Source organism: Ranitomeya imitator, chromosome 2, assembly GCF_032444005.1.
Source record: "Ranitomeya imitator isolate aRanImi1 chromosome 2, aRanImi1.pri, whole genome shotgun sequence".
NCBI classification, from domain to species: domain Eukaryota; kingdom Metazoa; phylum Chordata; class Amphibia; order Anura; family Dendrobatidae; genus Ranitomeya; species Ranitomeya imitator.
The window spans coordinates 174,668,772-174,689,862 of NC_091283.1; the positions used below are offsets into that span (position 1 = coordinate 174,668,772).

The following is a 21,091-nucleotide window of genomic DNA, read 5'->3' on the forward strand; positions in this document are numbered from 1 at the left end:
ACTACTTTATGACTTTTTAATCTGCAAGAAAAGTCAATAACACCCGACGATGTGATATACAAATGCTAATGACTTTTTATAGATTTCATACAACCAAAACTCCTTGCAGATGTTGTCCTTCGTAGAATTTAAACCCAGGACCCCAGCGCTGCAAGAAAACAGTACTAACCACTGAGCCACCATGCTGTCGTAATAAAATCTCAAGAGATTCTAAACCCTTGAGAGGTCCTCATCTTCTAGGTTGTAACATATTCATTAGACTGGTAATTTAATGTTCTGAATCCACCTCATCCTGCGCCAATATAAGGTGGAGGAGTCTCAGAGAGCTGGTGAAGTCCATGGAAGCAGTAATATTGGTTACCAGTCCATGAATGGAGCTAGAAACCTGACTACTCCCCACCAGTCACCGTGCACAGGTTCAGGAGAGACCAATTCATTAATCAACCGATTTGGTTTTGCAGTGCAGAATGAAGACAGAGTGCCAGGAAATAATCATTGGAAACATACCCCACTTGGATTTATTCTCATAGGCTCCAACTCCGTGATCCTGAAAACTGTGCCAACCTGTACTGAGGATTGAAGGGTCACATGAGGGCTCATGAATTTTAAGTAGAAGACATAGGATGCTCAAAAAAACAAGAGCTTTCTCTTAGGAGTTGAGACAGGAGACGGATGGGGAGGTGGCGAGAAAGCACGATGTGGACCCATGCGGAGCTGGAGAGAAGGGTCGCCTGCCAAATGGAAGAGAACTTTGCCCAGGAGTATTTATCACATAGAAGAACATGACCATTAGTGATCCGGGTGCTGATAGGTCGAGTCCTAAGGAAGATCGCACAATAAAAATAGCTGTCAGGTGGTTCTGAATCACAATGGACCATGTGGAATGGACACAAAGGGAAGTCCAAGCACGAACCAAGGTCAGGACCAAAGTGGAAGAGGCTGCCATACTGGAATGAGGGCATGTGTAGGATGCATAAAGTGTGGTATTATTGTCCCAAGGCAAGAGCCTACTGTACGGCATATTTAGAGGAATCCACAACTCTTGAAAAGCAGGGTCCCGGTATGAGGCGGTCATCAGATACACAGTAGACATTGAGATCTTGGCGTGAGACTGCGTGAGGTATCACAATTTCGGATCTGGTCTATGTGAGGTGATCAAAGGACTCGAGAAAGGTTAAAGGGTTGCTCTCAAAATTCTTAACAGGAAAGGGGATAACTTGCTCATCGCCAAAGGACCAACCGCTGGGACCACCAGGGATCGCAAGAACGGGGCTTCTTGAATGGAGCAGCAGCGCACATGCTCGACCGCCATTCCATTCATTATCTATGGGACTGCCAGAAATAGAGGATGGCTGTACTCTGCTTTTCCAGCAGTCCCATAGACAAGGGATATAGTAAAGTTGTGCAGGCAAACCCAAGCTCCATTCAAGACAGAGCCCTGTTTTGAGAGTACCAGAACCCCATTCTCAGGGTTGGTGGAGGTCCCAAAGGGCGGACTCCCAAGTTGATCTCTTATCCACAAGAAAGAGGTTATTTGTTGTTCTGGAATTAACTTTTAAGGAATTGTGCCACTTTATGAACTGAAACTGCAAAGATTCTGCAACCCCTATGAACGTTGAAACCTATAAACATATTGCTCCTTTTAAAGTGACAGTAACAAAAAAAATGCATCACTGTATCTTTGGTTGTTCTGAACTGTTTGAATGACATTTGTCTGCGATTGTCTTTTTAAAGGGGGCCACTCAAGAAAATCCTGTTACACTGCATCCAATAATCCATAAAATCTAGTGATCCAGACTGTAGAATTAATGTAGAAATTCAGAAGACAGGAAAGAACCGTTAAGAAATTGTAACTTTTCCTGTAATGTTTGGCTCGGGGTTAGGTAGTATGAGCCTTCGCTGTGTACAATTACCACTATGCACATAAACAACATATTAATGTAATTGCGCTGGGGTTAATGTGGCCTGACACAGATCTGGCTGTGGGATAAGGCGCAAATCATTATAGACGGCATCGGAGAACAAGGCCGCGAAGGTGAGTGAAGGTCAACAACAATCAATGTAAAGAAACGCCTCCACGCAATAAATGTGATTCTCCATTGGCAATCAGAGTTTTACTGACTAGTTCCATCCTTCTTACTGACAGAATTGGTATGACATTGTAAAATGCATGAAAAGATCTCTATGAATGCCTGCGGTCGTGCACGGACATTGCAGCTTTTATAACCCAACCCAGCCTAGAGTTTTTTTTGTATCCATACAAAAATAATGCCCCTAGTGAAGCCCCTTCATGTTTCCTATTACTGTAATATCCCTTTCACGAACCCCATACAGCATAAGGCCCCAACACTACACATCTTCCATAGTGTCCTGCCTTACAGTATGATGCAGCTCGCAGTGCCCTCCCCTAGTATTATTCCCCTTCAACCCACTCAGAATAATTTACTGGCTCAATAAATAAAATCAGCACAACACGTAAGCCCCATTCACACAATGAGCTGATCTAGTCTGCACTGTGTGTGGCTCTGCGCAGCGTGATCAAGTGGCGCCATTGTGCCTGGTGCACGGAGACACAGTGTCAACGATGACTTCCTCCAAAATTGCTTTCAGTTGTAGCCGCGTCCTGAAGATGCAGACACAGTTGAAATCAGCATATAGTTCCCAAATCTAGCATTGTCCTTGCTGTATCTGGGAAGGTTGGGAGATGTACCCACTAAAGTCCCACACTGTAGCATTGAATTATAGAAGTAGTTGTCCTTAGCCACCTATCTCCCAAGATGCTGCACCCAACTAATATACCGTAATAATATTTTAACCCTGCCGTCCTCTCAACATACTCATTATCATAATTAAAGACAGGATCACAATTATAGTTATCACCTAAAAGTAGAAAATGCATGACCCTCCCATGTCACAGCTCACCTCCTCCTCCTGTATAATGACTGATAACACCTCTATATACAGGAGATAACACAGGATCCACCAGTCACAATAGGTGATGTCACAGCTCACCTCCTCCTCCTCTACAATGACTGATAACACCTCTATATACAGGAGATAACACAGGATCCACCATTCACAATAGGTGATATCACAGCTCACCTCCTCCTCCTGTACAATGACTGATAACACCTCTATATACAGTAGATAACACAGGATCCACCATTCTCAATAGATGATGTCACAGCTCACCTCCTCCTCCTGTACAATGACTGATAACACCTCTATATACAGTAGATAACACAGGATCTACCAATCACAATAGGTGATGTCACAGCTCACCTCCTCCTCCTGTACAATGACTGATAACACCTCTATATACAGTAGATAACACAGGATCCATCATTCACAATAGGTGATGTCACAGCTCACCTCCTCCTCCTGTACAATGACTGATAACACCTCTATATACAGTAGATAACACAGGATCTACCAATCACAATAGGTGATGTCACAGCTCACCTCCTCCTCCTGTACAATGACTAATAACACCTCTATATACAGTAGATAACACAGGATCCACTATTCACAATAGGTGATGTCACAGCTCACCTCCTCCTCCTGTACAATGACTGATAACACCTCTATATACAGTAGATAACACAGGATCCACCATTCACAATAGGTGATGTCACAGCTCACCTCCTCCTCCTGTACAATGACTGATAACACCTCTATATACAGTAGATAACACAGGATCCACTATTCACAATAGGTGATGTCACAGCTCACCTCCTCCTCCTGTACAATGACTGATAACACCTCTATATACAGTAGATAATACAGGATCCACCATTCACAATAGGTGATGTCACAGCTCACCTCCTCCCCCCTCCCTGCACTATGACCTCCACACAGGTTACAGAGCATGCCTACAACACTATTCCACTGACGTCCATGAACATGTCCTGACTATCGTTTATTATGGTCCTTGTCTCGTTTTCCTGCCTGGATAGAGGACCTCCAGAACAGCTCACATGCCGCCATCGCTTATTATGGTAATCTGACAAGTCTGATATCTCAGCTCGGCTGCTGGTTCGGATTTAGTGAGATTCCAGATTAGGAAGCACACATGGGTGTAGATATGGGGGGGCGCAGATATATGCGTCTTCCCCGTCACATGGCGGTATTATAGCTGACACTCGGTAGGTGGGGGGCTCGGTTACAGATTCTGCATGGAGGCCCCAGAAGTTTCAAGATCCATATAAAAAAAAAGTGCAGGTCCAGCAGAATTATTGAACTATGAAGGTGTAAAGGAATCTCTTATCTGTCAGTTTATCGTTTTTGTCGGACATCTTGTAAATTATTTATCAGCTTTAGAACATTGAACTATGTGTAAAGAAAAAAAAAACAAAACAGGATGACGTTGGAAGCTTCTCTGGACTGTGTTACCGAAATGGCAAAGTTCCCCGCGGAGGCTTCATCTATGGGTCCAAAACGGCACCATTTAAGGGGGAACGCCGAGGGAACACATCTGTGCTGAAAAACAGACGCTTTCTGGCCTTCGTCCGTTTCCCTTTAATGGCAGCTTGATTGCGCAGTTTTGGAATTTGGCTTGGTCACTCTTATTTTTCCAGTTATACAAAGTTTGCCAAAAATCCTGTTTCTCCTATCTACAGACCACGACTTTGTTTCCTTTTACAAAATATTTTTGCTAACGACACATCCAGGAAACTTGAGCTCAAAAAAAAAAAAACGAAGAGATAATACTTATTGTTAGAGCGTGGGATCAACGAGATTATTCTCTCCTCATCCTATAAATAGGGTCCACGTTAAGGCGAAATTCACAGATGCGCTGAGATTTTTCTGCAGCTCTATGCACCTTCTAGTGGTCTTCTAAAAAGCAGTGCATTCTGGGTGCAGATAACAGTTAAAGGGGCAGTCTCATCACTCCTGACCCCTTTGTTTTGACATTCCTGAGACCCCTGGACAAAAATAGAATTGATTTTGCAGCAGGAAAATGCCATCAATTTGCAGAGAAAACAAGACAAGGAGGTGTTCAGATCAGATCAAGGCCACCATGATACAGTCATGTTCTGCATGGGTGCAACTATCCTGAAAAAGTCCCCCCAAAGTGCAATTTAGGGGGCGATCATCTGATCATGAACCTGAAAAACGAAGACCACATGTTATAGTCCTATTTCTGTCCTACTAGTTACCCAATTATTCTGACTCATGGATATGTAGAACGTAGTGGTGTCTGGATAGACCTTTCTTTTTAGGCGCTTCCGTATTCACCTGTACTCCCGTTCATACCGATTAATCAGACAGCTTAACTCAGCCACGATCTCATGTAAGAAGACTCCAGGAAAAGAGGGTTGCTTTAACTGAAATTCTTGTATTATGATGAAAGTAGCAGGTAAAAAGGAATATTCAACAGAGGACATGTAGTAGGATGCATACAGATGGAGGAATGATAACAAAACGGAGAATAAGGGCGAGAACAAACATACATCACAGGACTACAGTGAGAGAGTTGGGCCAAAATACAGGGAAAGGCAAACTTCTGCCTAGAAAGAAGGATAGAACACAAGCAATGCAAACATTGAATGATTTCCTAAATCGTGAGACATGACACTCCCCGTCTGAAATCCTTGGATTTCACGATGTCTGTAATTCTTCGAAGTCGTTCGAACCTGAAAAAACAAGAGGAAAGAAAACATGCATGCAATAATAAACATCAAAGATTTTAAAGTCCAAACTCGTTGTTGTCGACCCGTAGATCAAACCGAAAGTCCAAATATATTAAACCCATCTTCAGATTGGGGAAGCCGCAAACATGCCAACTCTTCCACCAACCCAGAATCCAATGGGAATGTTAACAGTTCAATCCAATGGAAAATGTCAATATTCAATAAAACTGGGGGATGAGGAGGAATGCTCCCCGCCGTGAGCAACGTCCAGGAGCATGTTCAGTTCATGTGATGTCCTCCTTTCGTAGAAGCAGCACGAGTTCAGTGACCGGGCGGACGAAAGTTCGGGTAGAGCCCCCTTTTGTCACCTTAACTTTTACCTTACGAGTCTTTCCGTCCTCACTGGGTAGGACCTTGGCGATAAGTCCCATTGGCCAGTCATTGCGATGAGCCTCTTTGTCCTTTAAGAGAACGAGGTCTCCTTCTTGGAGATTGGGACTGGGCGTCTGCCATTTGTGACGGTTTTGAAGCAAGTGCAAATATTCAGTCTTCCAGCGATGCCAAAACACGTTAGCCAGATGTTGTACTTGCCTCCACTGACGTTTGTAAATGTCCTTGTTATCGAAATTCCCAGGCGGAACTGTAGCAGCTCCAGTCTTCTGTGTAAGAAGTGTAGCTGGAGTAAGGATCGCTGGAGCATCGGGGTCGGATGATACTGGAACCAAAGGTCTAGCATTTATTATGGCTGACACTTGGAAGGTGAAGGTGTCCCGTTTGATATCCCACAGTAGACCAAGGCTGCGCTGTGTTGGAGGAACATCAGAACCCAAGTCGAGGTCTTTTAGGTTTGTGGCATGGTCCCCAGATGGAAACGCGTTCATTACCTCTTGACTGTTAGAGATAATCTTGTGGAGTCTGAGGTTTGATGTGGATAGCATTTCCTGTGTCCTGGAGAGTAGGTCAATTGCATCTTCACTTGTGGGTAAGGACTTGAGCCCATCGTCCACGTAGAAGTTCTTCTCTACAAATTGCCGAGCATCGGATCCGTACTCTCTCTCACCTTCCTGGGCTGTCCGTCTCAGACCATAGATCGCCACAGCAGGTGAGGGACTATTGCCGAAGACATGGACCTTCATCCGGTAGTCTATGACTGGATTGTTGACATTGTTGTCTTTGTGCCATAGGAACCTAAGATAGTTTCTGTTGTCTTCTTTCACGATGAAGCAATGAAACATCTGCTGAATGTCGGCCATTATGGCGACAGGTTCTTGTCTGAAGCGGATCAATACTCCAAGGAGGCTGTTGTTCAGGTTGGGCTCAGTTAGGAGCAGGTTATTGAGAGAGAGGCCTTCAAACTGAGCACTGGAGTCAAACACGACTCTGATCTTATTAGGCTTGCGAGGGTGATAGACACCAAAGGATGGAAGATATCAACATTCTTCTCCCTCCCTCAGTGGTGGCGCAGGTTCAGCATGATCTCTGTCAAAGATGTTCTGCATAAAGTCAATGAAGTGCTTCTCCATCTCTGGTTTCCTCTTTAGGGTACGCTTTAAGGATGAGAACCTTGCAGTTGCTTGCTGCAGGTTGTTTGGCAACCTCACTCTTGGGAAACGAAAGGGTAAAGGAGCTACCCAACTGTTGGAGTCATCTTGAGCAAATTCTTTATCCATAACCTTTATGAATTCTTTATCTTCCCTTGAGGGTGCCAACTTGTTGTCACTACTTGTAGAGTCGAACACTGATGACCCGAGGTTTTCATCCCAGGGCTGGTGCGTGTTCATGTTGTTGAAGGATTCCTGTTGCCACTTGGTGTTGCTCACTTTCTCTTTCACCCAGTAGTGATGTGGGCATGGTTGGAAATGGGTGCTGCGACCATTTGACAAGATGTGTGTTTTGTAAGAGGAGATGTTGTTAGGTCTCTTCATCTTGTGTATGCAAACATTGCCTACGATTACCCAGCCTAGATCTAAGCGTTGGGCAAATGGTGCATCGTGTGGTCCGTTAATTTGCTGACGTACCTTGTGCAGCTGGAGAATGTCTCTGCCCAGCAGAATCAGGATATCTGCATTGTTGTTGAGGGCTGGTATCTTGTTTGCTATCCTCTTGAGATGTTGATGATGAAGAGCAGCCTCTGGCGTTGGGATCTCTTCTCGATTGGATGGAATCTGGTTGCACTCGACCAGTGTAGGTAACGGTATCTCGACGGTGTTCTCGAGAGATGTCGCTGTAAGACCACTGGCCCTTCTCCCAGAAACCTCTGTAACACCACTGCAGGTACCTAAGGTGTAAGGGTAAGCATTTCCCTTTAAGTTAAACATATCAAAGAGTTCTGACCTTGCAAGTGATCGGTTGCTCTGATCATCCAGAAGGACATACACCTTCACGGCTTTCTCTGGGTGACCGTTGGGATACACGTTCACCAGGCAAATCTTCGCACAGGACTTGTCCCAGAGGTCTTCTCCGCAGACTTCTGTGCATGAAGAAGATATTGTGGTATGGCTTGCAGTTTGAGCTGCGTCCTCCCCGCCATGGCTCGTGGTGGGGGAAGGAGTAAGTGTAGAGTCAGGACGGAATGGGTGGAGTGCTTGTACGTGGTCCTCACTGTCACACTCCATGCACTTAATTGTAGTGTTACAGTCTTTAGCAAGGTGTTCAGTAGAAGCACAACATCTGTAGCATACCCCGAACTTCTTTAGAAGCTCCTTACGTTCTTGGAGCGGTTTCTTCCTGAAGCCAATGCACTTTTTTAAGGGATGTGGCTTCTTGTGGATGGGACATTCACGATTTGGGTTCTCTATCTTTTCACCCTTGTTACTCTTGCCTGGGGCTGATGTTGGTAAGGGAAGAATATCCGTCTTCTTCACTGACACTGGACCCCTGCGGTTTCTGTCATTCGAGCGTGTGCTGACGTATTTAGAAGGTGAAGCTGGGCCACTGGATTCTTCGTAGGAAAAGCTTGGTTCGTTCTTACGCTCTGCCACGTCTTTTATAAACTCACAGAAGTAGGAGAATGGAGGAAATGACACTTGATTGTCTTTCTTGTATTTTGACCCTAGTGTAGTCCACTTTTCTTGTACGTTGTACGGTAGCTTGGAGATAATGGGATTTACTCCACGGGCAGTGTCCAGGTAGCTGAGGCCAGGTAGGTGGGTGTCTGCCTTGGCCAGCTGGAGCTCTAGCAGCAAGTCACTGAGCTCTAGGAACTTTGAACTGTCTTTGCTTGATATCTTTGGAAAACTCTGTAATCGTTTGAACAGTGCATCCTCTATGGCTTCTGGACTGCCAAAGTTTTTCTCTAGTCTTTCCCATGCAGCCATGAGACCAGCCGTTGGATTATTGATATGTACAGACCTGAGTCTCTTAACACGCTCTGTGGATTGTGGTCCTAGCCATCTGATTAGCAGGTCCAGCTCTTCGGTAGCAGTGATGCCAAGGTCACTAGTTACGGTTCTAAAGGCATTTTTCCAACCTCTGTAATTTTCAGGTTGGTCGTCAAACCTTGTGAGACCGGTTTTAGTAAGTTTGCGGCGAATCATGTACCTTGCGAAGTCGGACATGTCTGTTCTTTCTGACTTAGGATGCACGAATGTAGGCTGAGTAGTGTTGTACATAGGGGTGGAGACGTCCTGGCCTTGAAACGTGGGTAAGTATGGAGTGGCATATGCATTTAGTCCAGCAACCGGTTTGGTGGGTATAGTCTCTGCTACATGCGGAGCTGGCACTGCGCGGTTGTCGAGAGTATAATGACCTGCCGGCATATTGGGTTGCGTGTAGATATTAGCCTGTGGAGTTTGGTGCGATGCGGGGTCTTGGCGCATACTGGAATACGAAGGAAGTTCAAGTTTGGGAGCATTGTACTGACCTTGAATGCAGGGTTCTGTAAGTGGATCGGCATCCTGGTGCCCTGGAGAAGCATGAACGCCATCAGGAATGTTAGTAATGATCTGCGGTTCGCCATTTTGGCTTATCACGTAGTCTCTTGTGCGTTCAATAGGGTCTTCTGCCTCCACTTTACACAAACTGATGCTGTCACTTTGACTCCCACTGATAGCTCGCTCCAGGATCCTTAACTCTGCCATGGCTGTCGCGTGCTCACATTCCTTCTCCATAGCTTCCTTGCGTGCTGCATCTGCATCCATTTCTGCTCTCTTTTTTGCTGTGACTGCATCCATTTCTGCTCTCTTTTGTGCTGTGACTGCATCCATTTCTGCTCTCCTTTGCGCAAAGGCAGCTTGTATCTTAGACGTTTCTGCCTTAGCACGTGCTCTTATAAGCTGCTTGCTGAGAGTGGTATATTTTGATGAACTTGACCTAGATGAGCGTTTTGAGTGCTTGGACAATTTAGATGAGCGAGTTGATGCGTCTGGTGTCCGTGCAATTTTAGCCTCTAACTTGGTTTTAATGTCACGTACAGTGCAGTCTCTTTCAGAATTAAGCTGCTGGAAACTTTGCAATTCGTTTAAAGTCTCTGGCAGATTCAGTTTTTTCAGGAGAATAATGTATTGGTCAGTCTTCTCCATATACATTTGGTATGCTGTGCATAATTGTTCTAGGACTCCCTCAAGTGGTAACTCATGAGAAGCAGGTCTTGATACGGTGTCTATGTGATTCAGCACTTTCTCCCACAGTGAAGACACATCACTATATACGACACATTTTGCAGTCTCTAAATTCTCCATGACTTTCCATGTAGGTTTGACTGTACGTTTTCCCCTTTCACTAGCTGGTGGATGGGGATCTGGGTCTCTTTCCTGTGTTTGTAAGTCTGGTAGGGACATTGTATTCCTTGCTTCAGACATGATTTGATTGCAGGCAGGAAGAGTGGAGGATGAGGGTTATACTTCTCCCTGTTTATCTGCAGTGTGTGCTTCTTTGCACGCTGGGGTCTGGCTGGGAACTGGGTTACTATCTATCTGGGAAATGTCCTTTTCCACTGAGGTTCAGCACAGACCTTGAGTTACTGTCTCTGAAGGCAGGCTATTCCTTTTTACTATTCTGACTCATGGATATGTAGAACGTAGTGGTGCCTGGATAGACCCTTCTTTTTAGGCGCTTCCGTATTCACCTGTACTCACGTTCATACCAATTAATCAGACAGCTTAACTCAGCCACGATCTCATGTAAGAAGACTCCAGGAAAAGAGGGTTGCTTTAACTGAAATTCTTGTATTATGATGAAAGTAGCAGGTAAAAAGGAATATTCAACAGAGGACATGTAGTAGGATGCATACAGATGGAGGAATGATGACAAAATGGAGAATAAGGGCGAGAACAAACATACATCACAGGACTACAGTGAGAGAGTTGGGCCAAAATACAGGGAAAGGCAAACTTCTGCCTAGAAAGAAGGATAGAACACAAGCAATGCAAACATTGAATCATTTCCTAAATCGTGAGACATGACACCAATTGTGCCTCCTCCTGCTGCTTGTTGGGAAAATTCTGCAGAAAAAGAGATTCTCAGCTTTTTCGGAAACTATGACAGTCAGAGGGTTGCATAATCCAATACAGATTTTATGCCCTGATAGTGACTGTAGGAGAACATGCAATTAATGACAGAAGCAAAAGATCTGACCGCACCAGATATACTGGGCTGTACATAGAGAATATGGAACAAGGGTAAGGGCTAAGCAGAGCCCCAACACTGTGCAGCCAAAAATTCAATTATCTCTGTGTGACCCCGATGTGTGGTATATTGTACTTAAAGCAACGGCCTGGTCACAAGCTCAAAAATAAAAGTCAGTTAATAATGGTAACAATTACCTGCCATATACACTGCTCCAAAAAAATAAAGGGAACGCTAAAATCACACTTCCTAGATATCACTGAATGAAATATTCCAGTTGCAAATCTTTATTTATTACATAGTGTAATGCGTTGAGAAGAATAGAACATAAAAATTATTAATTTAAATCAAAATTAATATCCCCTGGAGGTCTGGAGTTGGAATGATGCTCAAAATCAAAGCGGAAAATCAAATTACAGGCTGATCCAACTTCAGTGGAAATGCCTCAAGACAAGGAAATGATGCTCAGTAGTGTGTGTGGCCTCCACGTGCCTACAACGCCTGGGCATTCTCCTGATGAGGGGGCGATAGTTCTCCTGAGGGTTCTCCTCTGGAGTAAAGCATCCGTTAACTCCTGGACAGTCTGTGGTGCAAGGTGGCGGATAGAACGTGACATGGTGTTTTAAGAGGTGTTCGATTAGATTCAGGTCTGGGGAACGGACAGGCCAGTCCATAGCTTCAATGCCTTCATCTTGCAGGAACTGCTGACACACTCCAGCCACATGAGGTCTGGCATTGTCCTGCATTAGGAGGAACCCAGGGCCAATCGCACCAGCATATGGTCTCACAAGGGTCTAAGGATCTCATCTCGGTACCTAATGGCAGTCAGGCTACCTCTGGTGAGCACATGGAGGGCTGTGCGGCCCTCCAAAGAAATGCCACCCCACACCATTACTGACCCACTGCCAAACCGGTCATGCTGAAGGATGTTGCAGGTAGCAAAATGTTCTCCATGGTGTCATGTCTGTTACATGTGTCAATGTGAACCTGCTCTCATCCGTGAAGAGCACAGGGCGCCAATATCGAATCTGCCAATCTTGGTTTTCTCTGGCAAATGCCAATCGCCCTGCACGGTGTTGGGCTGTAAGCACAACCCTCATCTGTGGATGTCAGGCTCTCATACCTCCCTCATAGCGTCGGTTTCTGACAGTTTGAGCAGACACATGGATGTTAGTGGCCTGCTGAAGATCATTTTGCAAGGCTCTGGCACTAATCCTCCTTCCACAAAAGAGGAGGTAGCAGTCCTGCTGCAAGGTTTTTGCCCTCCTACGACCCCCTCCATGTCTCCTGGTATCTGCCCCATGCATTGTACACTGTGCTGACAGACACAGTGTCACAGGTTTACCACGACAGAGAGGAGCCAGAAGACTGCAGCATTTGATTTCTCCTACTCCTGCACTGAATAGAAGCACTTCAATTTCATATTAAATGGTGTAAATTTCTTTGGGCAGTACAGGGGTTAATCTGCTCTGTTGAGAGCTCTTGGAGATAAGGCTCTCAGCTGTGCACTGTAAGCCAGTCCCATCTCCTATATAATCTGGGTCCCGGCTAGCACTCATTGTCAGAAAGGGCTATGCTGCATGGCTAGGAGGATAGGTGTTGGTGGTTATTTGAGTAGTTGGTTGGTGGATTTATCTGTGACAATTGCTTGATTTTGTGAGTGTGATTATTCCCTTTCTTCTCCTACTTTGGTTTTACCCCATCCTCCACTCCTCGATGCATCCCTCTGCTATATGTGAGTGTATAATTGTATGTTTGGTATATTTCGCTACCCCTGTTCTTATTACCTTCTTAGTCTGGTTGGTGTACTATGGTGAAATACTACTCCCCTCTCCCCTGGGTGGGGGAAGGGGACAGACTGAGGGGTGAATAATGAGCTAAGGCAAGGTACGTGGCCCTGGCATCTTCACCTTCAGAAGTAACCTGGGGAATAAAAGAGCCTGGGCACCCCTAGCATTAGGGACAGGGAAAAAGCCACTAGTTCAGGGACACTTGATAAACAGAGTTGTGACACACAGTTAGCCTTCTTGCCACAGCTCGCATTGATGTGACATCCTGGATGAGCTGCAGTACCTGAGCAACTACTGAGGGTTGTAGATCCCGCCTCATGCTACTGTACAGTACCTCTAGGGATGAGAGCAGTGACTAAATGCAAAAGTGACCAAAACAACAGCCAAAAAGCATGAGAACTTATAAATGGTCTGTGGTCACACCCTACCTGTAGAACCACTCCTTTATAAGGGTTGTCTTGCTAACTGCCTATCATTTCTACCTGTTGTCTGTTCTATGTGCACAACAGCAGGAGAAATTGATTCACAACCAGTGTTGCTTCATAACCGGACAGGTCGATTTCACAGAAGTGTGATTGACTTGGAGTTACATTGTGTTGTTTCAGTGTTCCCTTTATTTTTTTTTGGCAGTGCATTCACCTTAATTCTTGTTTTTTGCCAACTTTTTAGTTCAGCCATATGGGCGGGGTTTTCGGGTGTTTGATTCACCCTTTCCTTACCCGCTGGCTGCATGCTGGCTGCAATATTGGATTGAAGTTCATTCTCTGTCCTCCGTAGTACATGCCTGCACAAGGCACTGCTGTGTTCTGTGACTGCAACATAGTGACAGTGTCTAGTTGAGTCTAAGGTAGTCCAAGATGAATCCCCGTTTTCTGATTGGTTCCAACTCGTGCTCTCCCCCTTCCTCTGCAGTTCAGCCTCTTCGGATTCACAGGATCACCAGGAAATCTGGGTATGTAGGTCTGAGATCCACCACAGTGAGGACAGGGGCAACTAAGACTACTAAACCACGAGTGAGAAAAAACAAATCATCAGACGTCTGCCACAGAAGTACTGAGGCACCTGAGCCGTCGTAAGGCTGAGCCTGGAGGAACCCTTTAATTCACGAGCAGAATGAAGGTAACCCACAATGTGGTTTCTCAAGGAAACCTGGGAGTGAGCTGCCCACAGATGTACACGAGAAAATTCCAGGAGGAAGAAGAAAATTACAGTCTACACCCATCTTCTCAAAATAAAACAACCTCCGCTTTTTCAGTATAAGAGAGCAAGAAACAGATGTCCCATAAGTTATGAAGCACAGTAGCAGGCGAAAATTAAGGGGTTTTCTACTTTTTTTTAAGTAAATAAAATAAAGCAATACTGACGTCACCGATTTCTCGCTTCTCCCAGTTCCCTACTGGTCTCTACTCCCTGTTGCAGCAATGACATCCTGACACAGGGACATGTGACCAGCTACAACCAATCACTGTCTGGTGAGGGCCAATGCTTCGAGCGGTGATTGGGTGAGCCTTTAGTTCTGGTGTGAAACGGGACCGTGAAGTAGAGAACAGCGGGCAGCTTCAGGACAGGAGCGGTGGGAGATCGCTCAGGTGAGCAACACTTTATTTTCTTCTTTCCGCAAGTTTGACCATATTAAAAAAAGAATCTGTTAGAATCCTTCTAAAGCTGGAGACTGTGCCCTATAAATGCCAAATACCTTCTTTAGCGTTCAGCCATAGTCCCTAGAGTTCCCCTTTACAAACTGCTGCTCTGACCAAAGAAAAATAGCAAATAATACTTACATCTTATACCCTCCGTCACTGCCCATAGGCCTCACACAGACAGTGATTGGGGGTCTGGTAATAGACCAGCGTCTTCTGCAGGTGACAGTCAGAACTAGAGGAGGTGCAGTACACCTCAGGGTCCAGTTACAAAGTCTTTTAAACCTTTTCAGTAGCCAAAAAAAACTTCTAGATGCAATGGCTCCTGGTTACCAGCATTCATTCCGTCTTGGTCTAGACTAACTGCATCACTGTCCCAGATTTCAGGATCAGAGAACAGCCATGTAATACCATATAATAATAATAATAATAATAATAATAATAATAATAGTACTACATGTAAACAACATAAGGTACTTAGAAAATGCTATTTTGATTTTTTTTAAAAGAATAAAAAAGTCATCCGGCCACGACAAGGTGTACCCTTCGGGAAGGTACCCAAGTCTTGTAGTTCACCTGACTATGTGTCAGCAGACATCTAAATAGATAAGGGCAGGACAGGAGCGATCCTGACAGTGGAGAGATGCATAAGCAAAACGGACAGCCCAAAAGAGGAGAGCTGCCCCTGCTTGTACCGAGTACAAAAAAGTGAAACAAAACCAAAAAATTAGAATGGGTACACCTTGTCGCGGTGGGATGGCTTTTACATTTTTTCCCATCAAAACAGTATTCACTACATACCCCATGTTATTTGCATGCACCATTACTAGTCGCTTACTTATTACAGGGTGCTGGCTCATTATCTTAGGTTCTGACAGGTAGGAGAAAGACGAGTGCGGCTCTCCGCTGTTCCATGGACAATGAATAGAGCGGAAGCCGGGCATGCACATCTGCGCTCTGTTCAATCCGGGACCCCGTCATGTGCCCAGATACACTGCTGGCCAGTCCACTGCTTGGCAAAGGACATTGGTTTTGTCTCGGCACACGTGATGGGGTCTGGATGCTAATTTCATTAATTAAGCCAGCCCCCTCCTCTGTCACAACTGATGTAAGGAAAAGGGGTCGACCAAGCTACTGAAATGAGCCGCCAGCCAGCCCCCTTCACACAAAACTCCAGTCACATACTGACAAAGGCAAGGCTGTCCTATATCGAGCAAAGGACCGTAAAAGCAACGTGGCTAAGGTAAAGCGGCTAGTAGAGTATGGCAGCAGCTGACCAATACTAATGAGTACTCGAAGCTTTTATAGATACATTTGGGGCTAGAAAAGCCCTTTAATAACTATCAGCATATGCTGTTAATAATAATAATAATAAATATTTATTCTTAAAGCACCATTACTTCCAGGGCGCTGTACTGAGTATATATGTTTATACATTAGAACAGAGACAAGAGAAACAATGTAACAAAACCCAGCTCCCTGGATACAGTGGCTCCAGTCACAGGCTGGAAGGTGTGGGGGCCGCACAGAATGTATCGCAGTTGTTGCACCATTTCTGCAGCTTCTGTATCAAGGCCACGGCATATAAAGCATGGCAAGGAGCACAGAACTTCAGGGCCACGGCTTGGAAAGTTGGGGGCAGAATGATAACAGTATAACTGTGAACACTGACTACAGAGAGGGGTTTGTTTGTAGTCTGTTACCATAGAAACACATCAATTGTATGGGAGCTGAAGACAAGCACTGAGTAAGTAAATGCTATGGAACAAAAAGAAAGCCCTGTTCACTTCCCGTTCTCCCGAGTCTTTATTTATGAATGGCCAGAATGTGACAACGTTCTTAGCGGCCAGTCCGATGCCGTTACACCGGGTGGGCCGCCAGACCTTCTGCGTATCGCGGTGATGTGCCCTCTGCTGGATGAACTTATATGAACTCAAGCCTGGGAACCTTTTAGAATATTTTCCCACGCTCGAGTTCATATGAGTTCATCCAGCAGAGGGCGCATCACCGCGACTTGTCGTAACTACAGTACATTCCCGTGCATTCCATTCATTCATCAAGTTTTACAGTCAGGAGCACAGCTGCATTAGCAGAGCTCCTGGGTGTAAAATGATTTAACCCCTTCAGATGGATTTACAGCGTGGGACAAGACTAACGATGGAATGTATGGGATATTGTTGTTTGTTTTTTTTTAACTTTGTTTCAGGTGACAAGGGTCTTCAGGTGGATTAAGAGTATAATAAAATATTAAAACACCATGTGTCTTTATTTCATTAAAATACTTTTTAATAATGTGTGTGTTTTATTAACCATTTCGTACTATTGGATTAATAATGGATAGGTGTCATAATTGACGCCTCTCCATTATTAGCCTGGCTTAATGTCACCTTACAATAGCAAGGTGACATTAACCCTTCATTACCCCATATCCCACTGCTACAGGGGAGTGGCCAAGTGCCAGAATAGGAGCATCTTCCAGATGTGCCTTTTCTGGGGTGGCTGGGGGCAGATGTTTTTAGCCAGGGGGGGGGGGGGGGCCAATAACCATGGACCCTCTCCAGGCTATTAATATCTGCCCTCAGTCACTGGCTTTACTACTCTGGCGGAGAAAATTGTGTGGGAGCCCACGCCAATTTTTTCCGGGATTTAACCCTTTAATTTTGATATCTAGAATCCCCAAATTTGACACAAAGACACTTCTTACATTACTAAAGAGGAATATGTAATAAAAGAAGGGATATGAGATGGTTTACTGTATGTAAACCATGTCTCATATCCTGTCGGGTTTGTGAAGGAGATAGAAAAAGCCGACAATTGAATTACCGGCTTTTCTGCTATCTAGTGCTGTATTAAATATAAATATATATATGTCTACTGACATATATATATATATATATATATATATATATATATACTGTACATATGTTTTTAGGAATATTTGAGCCGATGGATACATGATATGTCCATTTTGCAAGCCTGCGAGAAAAAAATCTCCGTACGGATGCCATTCTGATAAATTTGTCTGTAAAAATCGCATCCTCGCATTGAATACGGAACAGTGTTTTGGGACAATTACTTCGTATTACGACCGTAAAAAACGGACCATATTTACTTACGCCTAGTGTGACGCCGGCCTAAGAGCGGCCGTAGGACTCACAGACGAGCCAGGAACGCGCTGAAGAAACTCTACAATCTGTCATTACACAATGCAGAATAATTATTACCTGGTAAAAGCAGTGAGCAGAGGCTGGTGGGATTCCAAGTGCGACTATAAGTCCCAGCATGCCATCCAATGCTGCAGACCCCGTATGTCTGGCTCTACAATCCTGCAAATTTCAGCACAATTCAGAGGAATTTTACCATGAGAAAATCATTCCAGAAACAGAAAAACATTCATCCAAATATCAAATCTGTTTACTGCACCACCAGGACAGCTCAGCAATCAGTGTAATGTAACAGCACCACCAGGACAGCTCAGCAATCAGTGTAATGTAACAGCACCACCAGGACAGCTCAGCAATCAGTGTAATGTAACAGCACCACCAGGACAGCTCAGCAATCAGTGTAATGTAACAGCACCACCAGGACAGCTCAGCAATCAGTATAATGTAACAGCACCACCAGGACAGCTCAGCAATCAGTGTAATGTAACAGCACCATCAGGACTGCACACAGATAAGTGTAATGTAACAGCACCTTCAGGACTGCTCAGTAATCAGTGTAATGTAACAGCACCATCAGGACTGCTCAGCAATCAGTGTAATGTAACAGCACCACCAGGACAGCTCAGCAATCAGTGTAATGTAACAGCACCATCAGGACTGCTCAGCAATCAGTGTAATGTAACAGCACCATCAGGACTGCTCAGCAATCAGTATAATGTAACAGCACCACCAGGACACTGCTCAGCAATCAGTGTAATGTAACAGCACAATCAGGACTGCACACAGATAAGTGTAATGTAACAGCACCATCAGGACTGCTCACAGTTAAGTGTAATGTAACAGCACCACCAGGACTGCTCACAGATAAGTGTAATGTAACAGCACCATCAGGACTGCACACAGATAAGTGTAATGTAACAGCACCACCAGGACTGCTCACAGATAAGTGTAATGTAACAACACCATCCGGACTGCACACAGATAAGTGTAATGTAACAGCACCATCAGGACTGCTCACAGATAAGTGTAATATAACAGCACCATCAGGACTGCACACAGATAAGTGTAATGTAACAGCACCATCAGGACTGCTCACAGATAAGTGTAATGTAACAGCACCATCAGGACTGCACACAGATAAGTGTAATGTAACAGCACCACCAGGACTGCTCACAGATAAGTGTAATGTAACAACACCATCCGGACTGCACACAGATAAGTGTAATGTAACAGCACCATCAGGACTGCTCACAGATAAGTGTAATATAACAGCACCATCAGGACTGCACACAGATAAGTGTAATGTAACAGCACCATCAGGACTGCTCACAGATAAGTGTAATGTAACAGCACCATCAGGACTGCACACAGATAAGTGTAATGTAACAGCACCATCCGGACTGCACACAGATAAGTGTAATGTAACAGCACCACCAGGACTGCTCACAGATAAGTGTAATGTAACAGCACCATCAGGACTGCTCACAGATAAGTGTAATGTAACAGCACCATCAGGACTGCACACAGATAAGTGTAATGTAACAGCACCATCAGGACTGCACACAGATAAGTGTAATGTAACAGCACCACCAGGACTGCTCACAGATAAGTGTAATGTAACAGCACCATCAGGACTGCACACAGATAAATACTCTATATAACTTTGTCACCCCGAGACTCCCCTCAGGTCTGGTCTCTTCCCCCCATTGTTCACATAGAGACTACTCCTAAGTGCAGCCCCATCCCCCTATAAGAAGCAGTGAGGGTCTGACCTGTGACTGGGGCTCTGCCCGGGGAGAGAGGCTGCTGCTCACAGGCAGAGGACCCGGAGATCCCGCAGAGATCGGTGAGCGGTATGCGGCACCCTCAGCACTGACGGTCAGCCAGATCCTCACCCCAGGACATGGTGATCCGCTCTGCTGGGACACGCTGCTCGGCTGGGGGAGGGAGGGAGGCTCGGGAAACTCCGCCCGAGGAAGGAGTGGAAATGTGCAGCTCAGGGAGCACATCAGCTGCTGCAGAACGTCCAGGCATGACTGACAGCTGGGATGGATGACTGACAGCTGGGATGGATGACTGACAGACGTGATGGATGACTGACAGCTGGGATGGATGACTGACAGACGTGATGGATGACTGACAGCTGGGATGGATGACTGACAGACGTGATGGATAACTGACAGCTGGGATGGATGACTGACGGCTGCGATGGATGACTGACATACGTGATGGATGACTGACAGCTGGGATGGATGACTGACAGACGTGATGGATGACTGACAGCTGGGATGGATGACTGACAGACGTGATGGATAACTGACAGCTGGGATGGATGACTGACGGCTGCGATGGATGACTGACATACGTGATGGATGACTGACAGCTGGGATGGATGACTGACAGACGTGATGGATGACTGACAGCTGGGATGGATGACTGACAGACGTGATGGATAACTGACAGCTGGGATGGATGACTGACGGCTGCGATGGATGACTGACATACGTGATGGATGACTGACAGCTGGGATGGATGACTGACAGACATGATGGATGACTGACAGCTGGGATGGATGACTGACAGACATGATGGATAACTGACAGCTGGTATGAATGACTGACAGCTGGGATGGATGACTGACGGCTGCGATGGATGACTGACAGCTGGGATGGATGACTGACACGTGGTGGATGAGTGACAGATGTGTTGGAGGACAGGAAGCTTTGATGGATGACTGACATATGTGGTGGATGATTGACAGCTGGGATGGATGACTTACATACGTGATGGATGAGTGGCAGCTGTGATTGATGGGTGACAGCTGCGATGGATGAGTGGCAGATGCAATGGATAACTGGCAGTTTTAATGGATGAGTGACAGCTGTGATGGATGAGTGGCAGCTGTGATTGATGGTTAATAGCTGAAATGGATGAGTGACAGATGCGATGGATGAGTGACAGCTGGGATGCATGGTATATTAGACATTGTACTGCCTGAGGATGACTGACATGTGATGACAGAATGATTGCCAAGTTTTGTAAATAATGTTTAATGATTGACATCTGATGACTGATATGATGATTGACAGCTCTAATAGATGTATAATGATTCACAAGAGGAAATGTACATTATGGGACAACTGTAATGTATTTAGTTATGTGATATCGAAATGACTATAAATACAAATATATTGGCCTGCACTCTACAATTGAGTCGGGGTGCTGGTGTGACAGACCATAGGGTCTATAACAAGTATTAAAATAAAGTCCACCGCACTCCCTATGTGGAATATCTTATA

The 21,091-nt window shown here is 45.2% G+C and overlaps 1 protein-coding gene across 1 annotated transcript in view; it reads right to left on the reverse strand.

Moving 5' to 3' along the window:
- LOC138666305 (uncharacterized) overlaps positions 1-20,764 on the reverse strand; it is an 81,215-nt gene extending 60,451 nt beyond the window's left edge. Inside the window, exons 1-2 of the mRNA XM_069754532.1 lie at positions 19,565-20,764; positions 17,853-17,954 (exon numbers count right to left, since the gene is read on the reverse strand). Coding sequence (XP_069610633.1) covers positions 17,853-17,954; positions 19,565-20,764 — 1,302 coding nt within the window. The remainder of the gene's footprint in view (positions 1-17,852; positions 17,955-19,564) is intronic.
- Between the last annotated feature and the right edge of the window lie 327 nt (positions 20,765-21,091).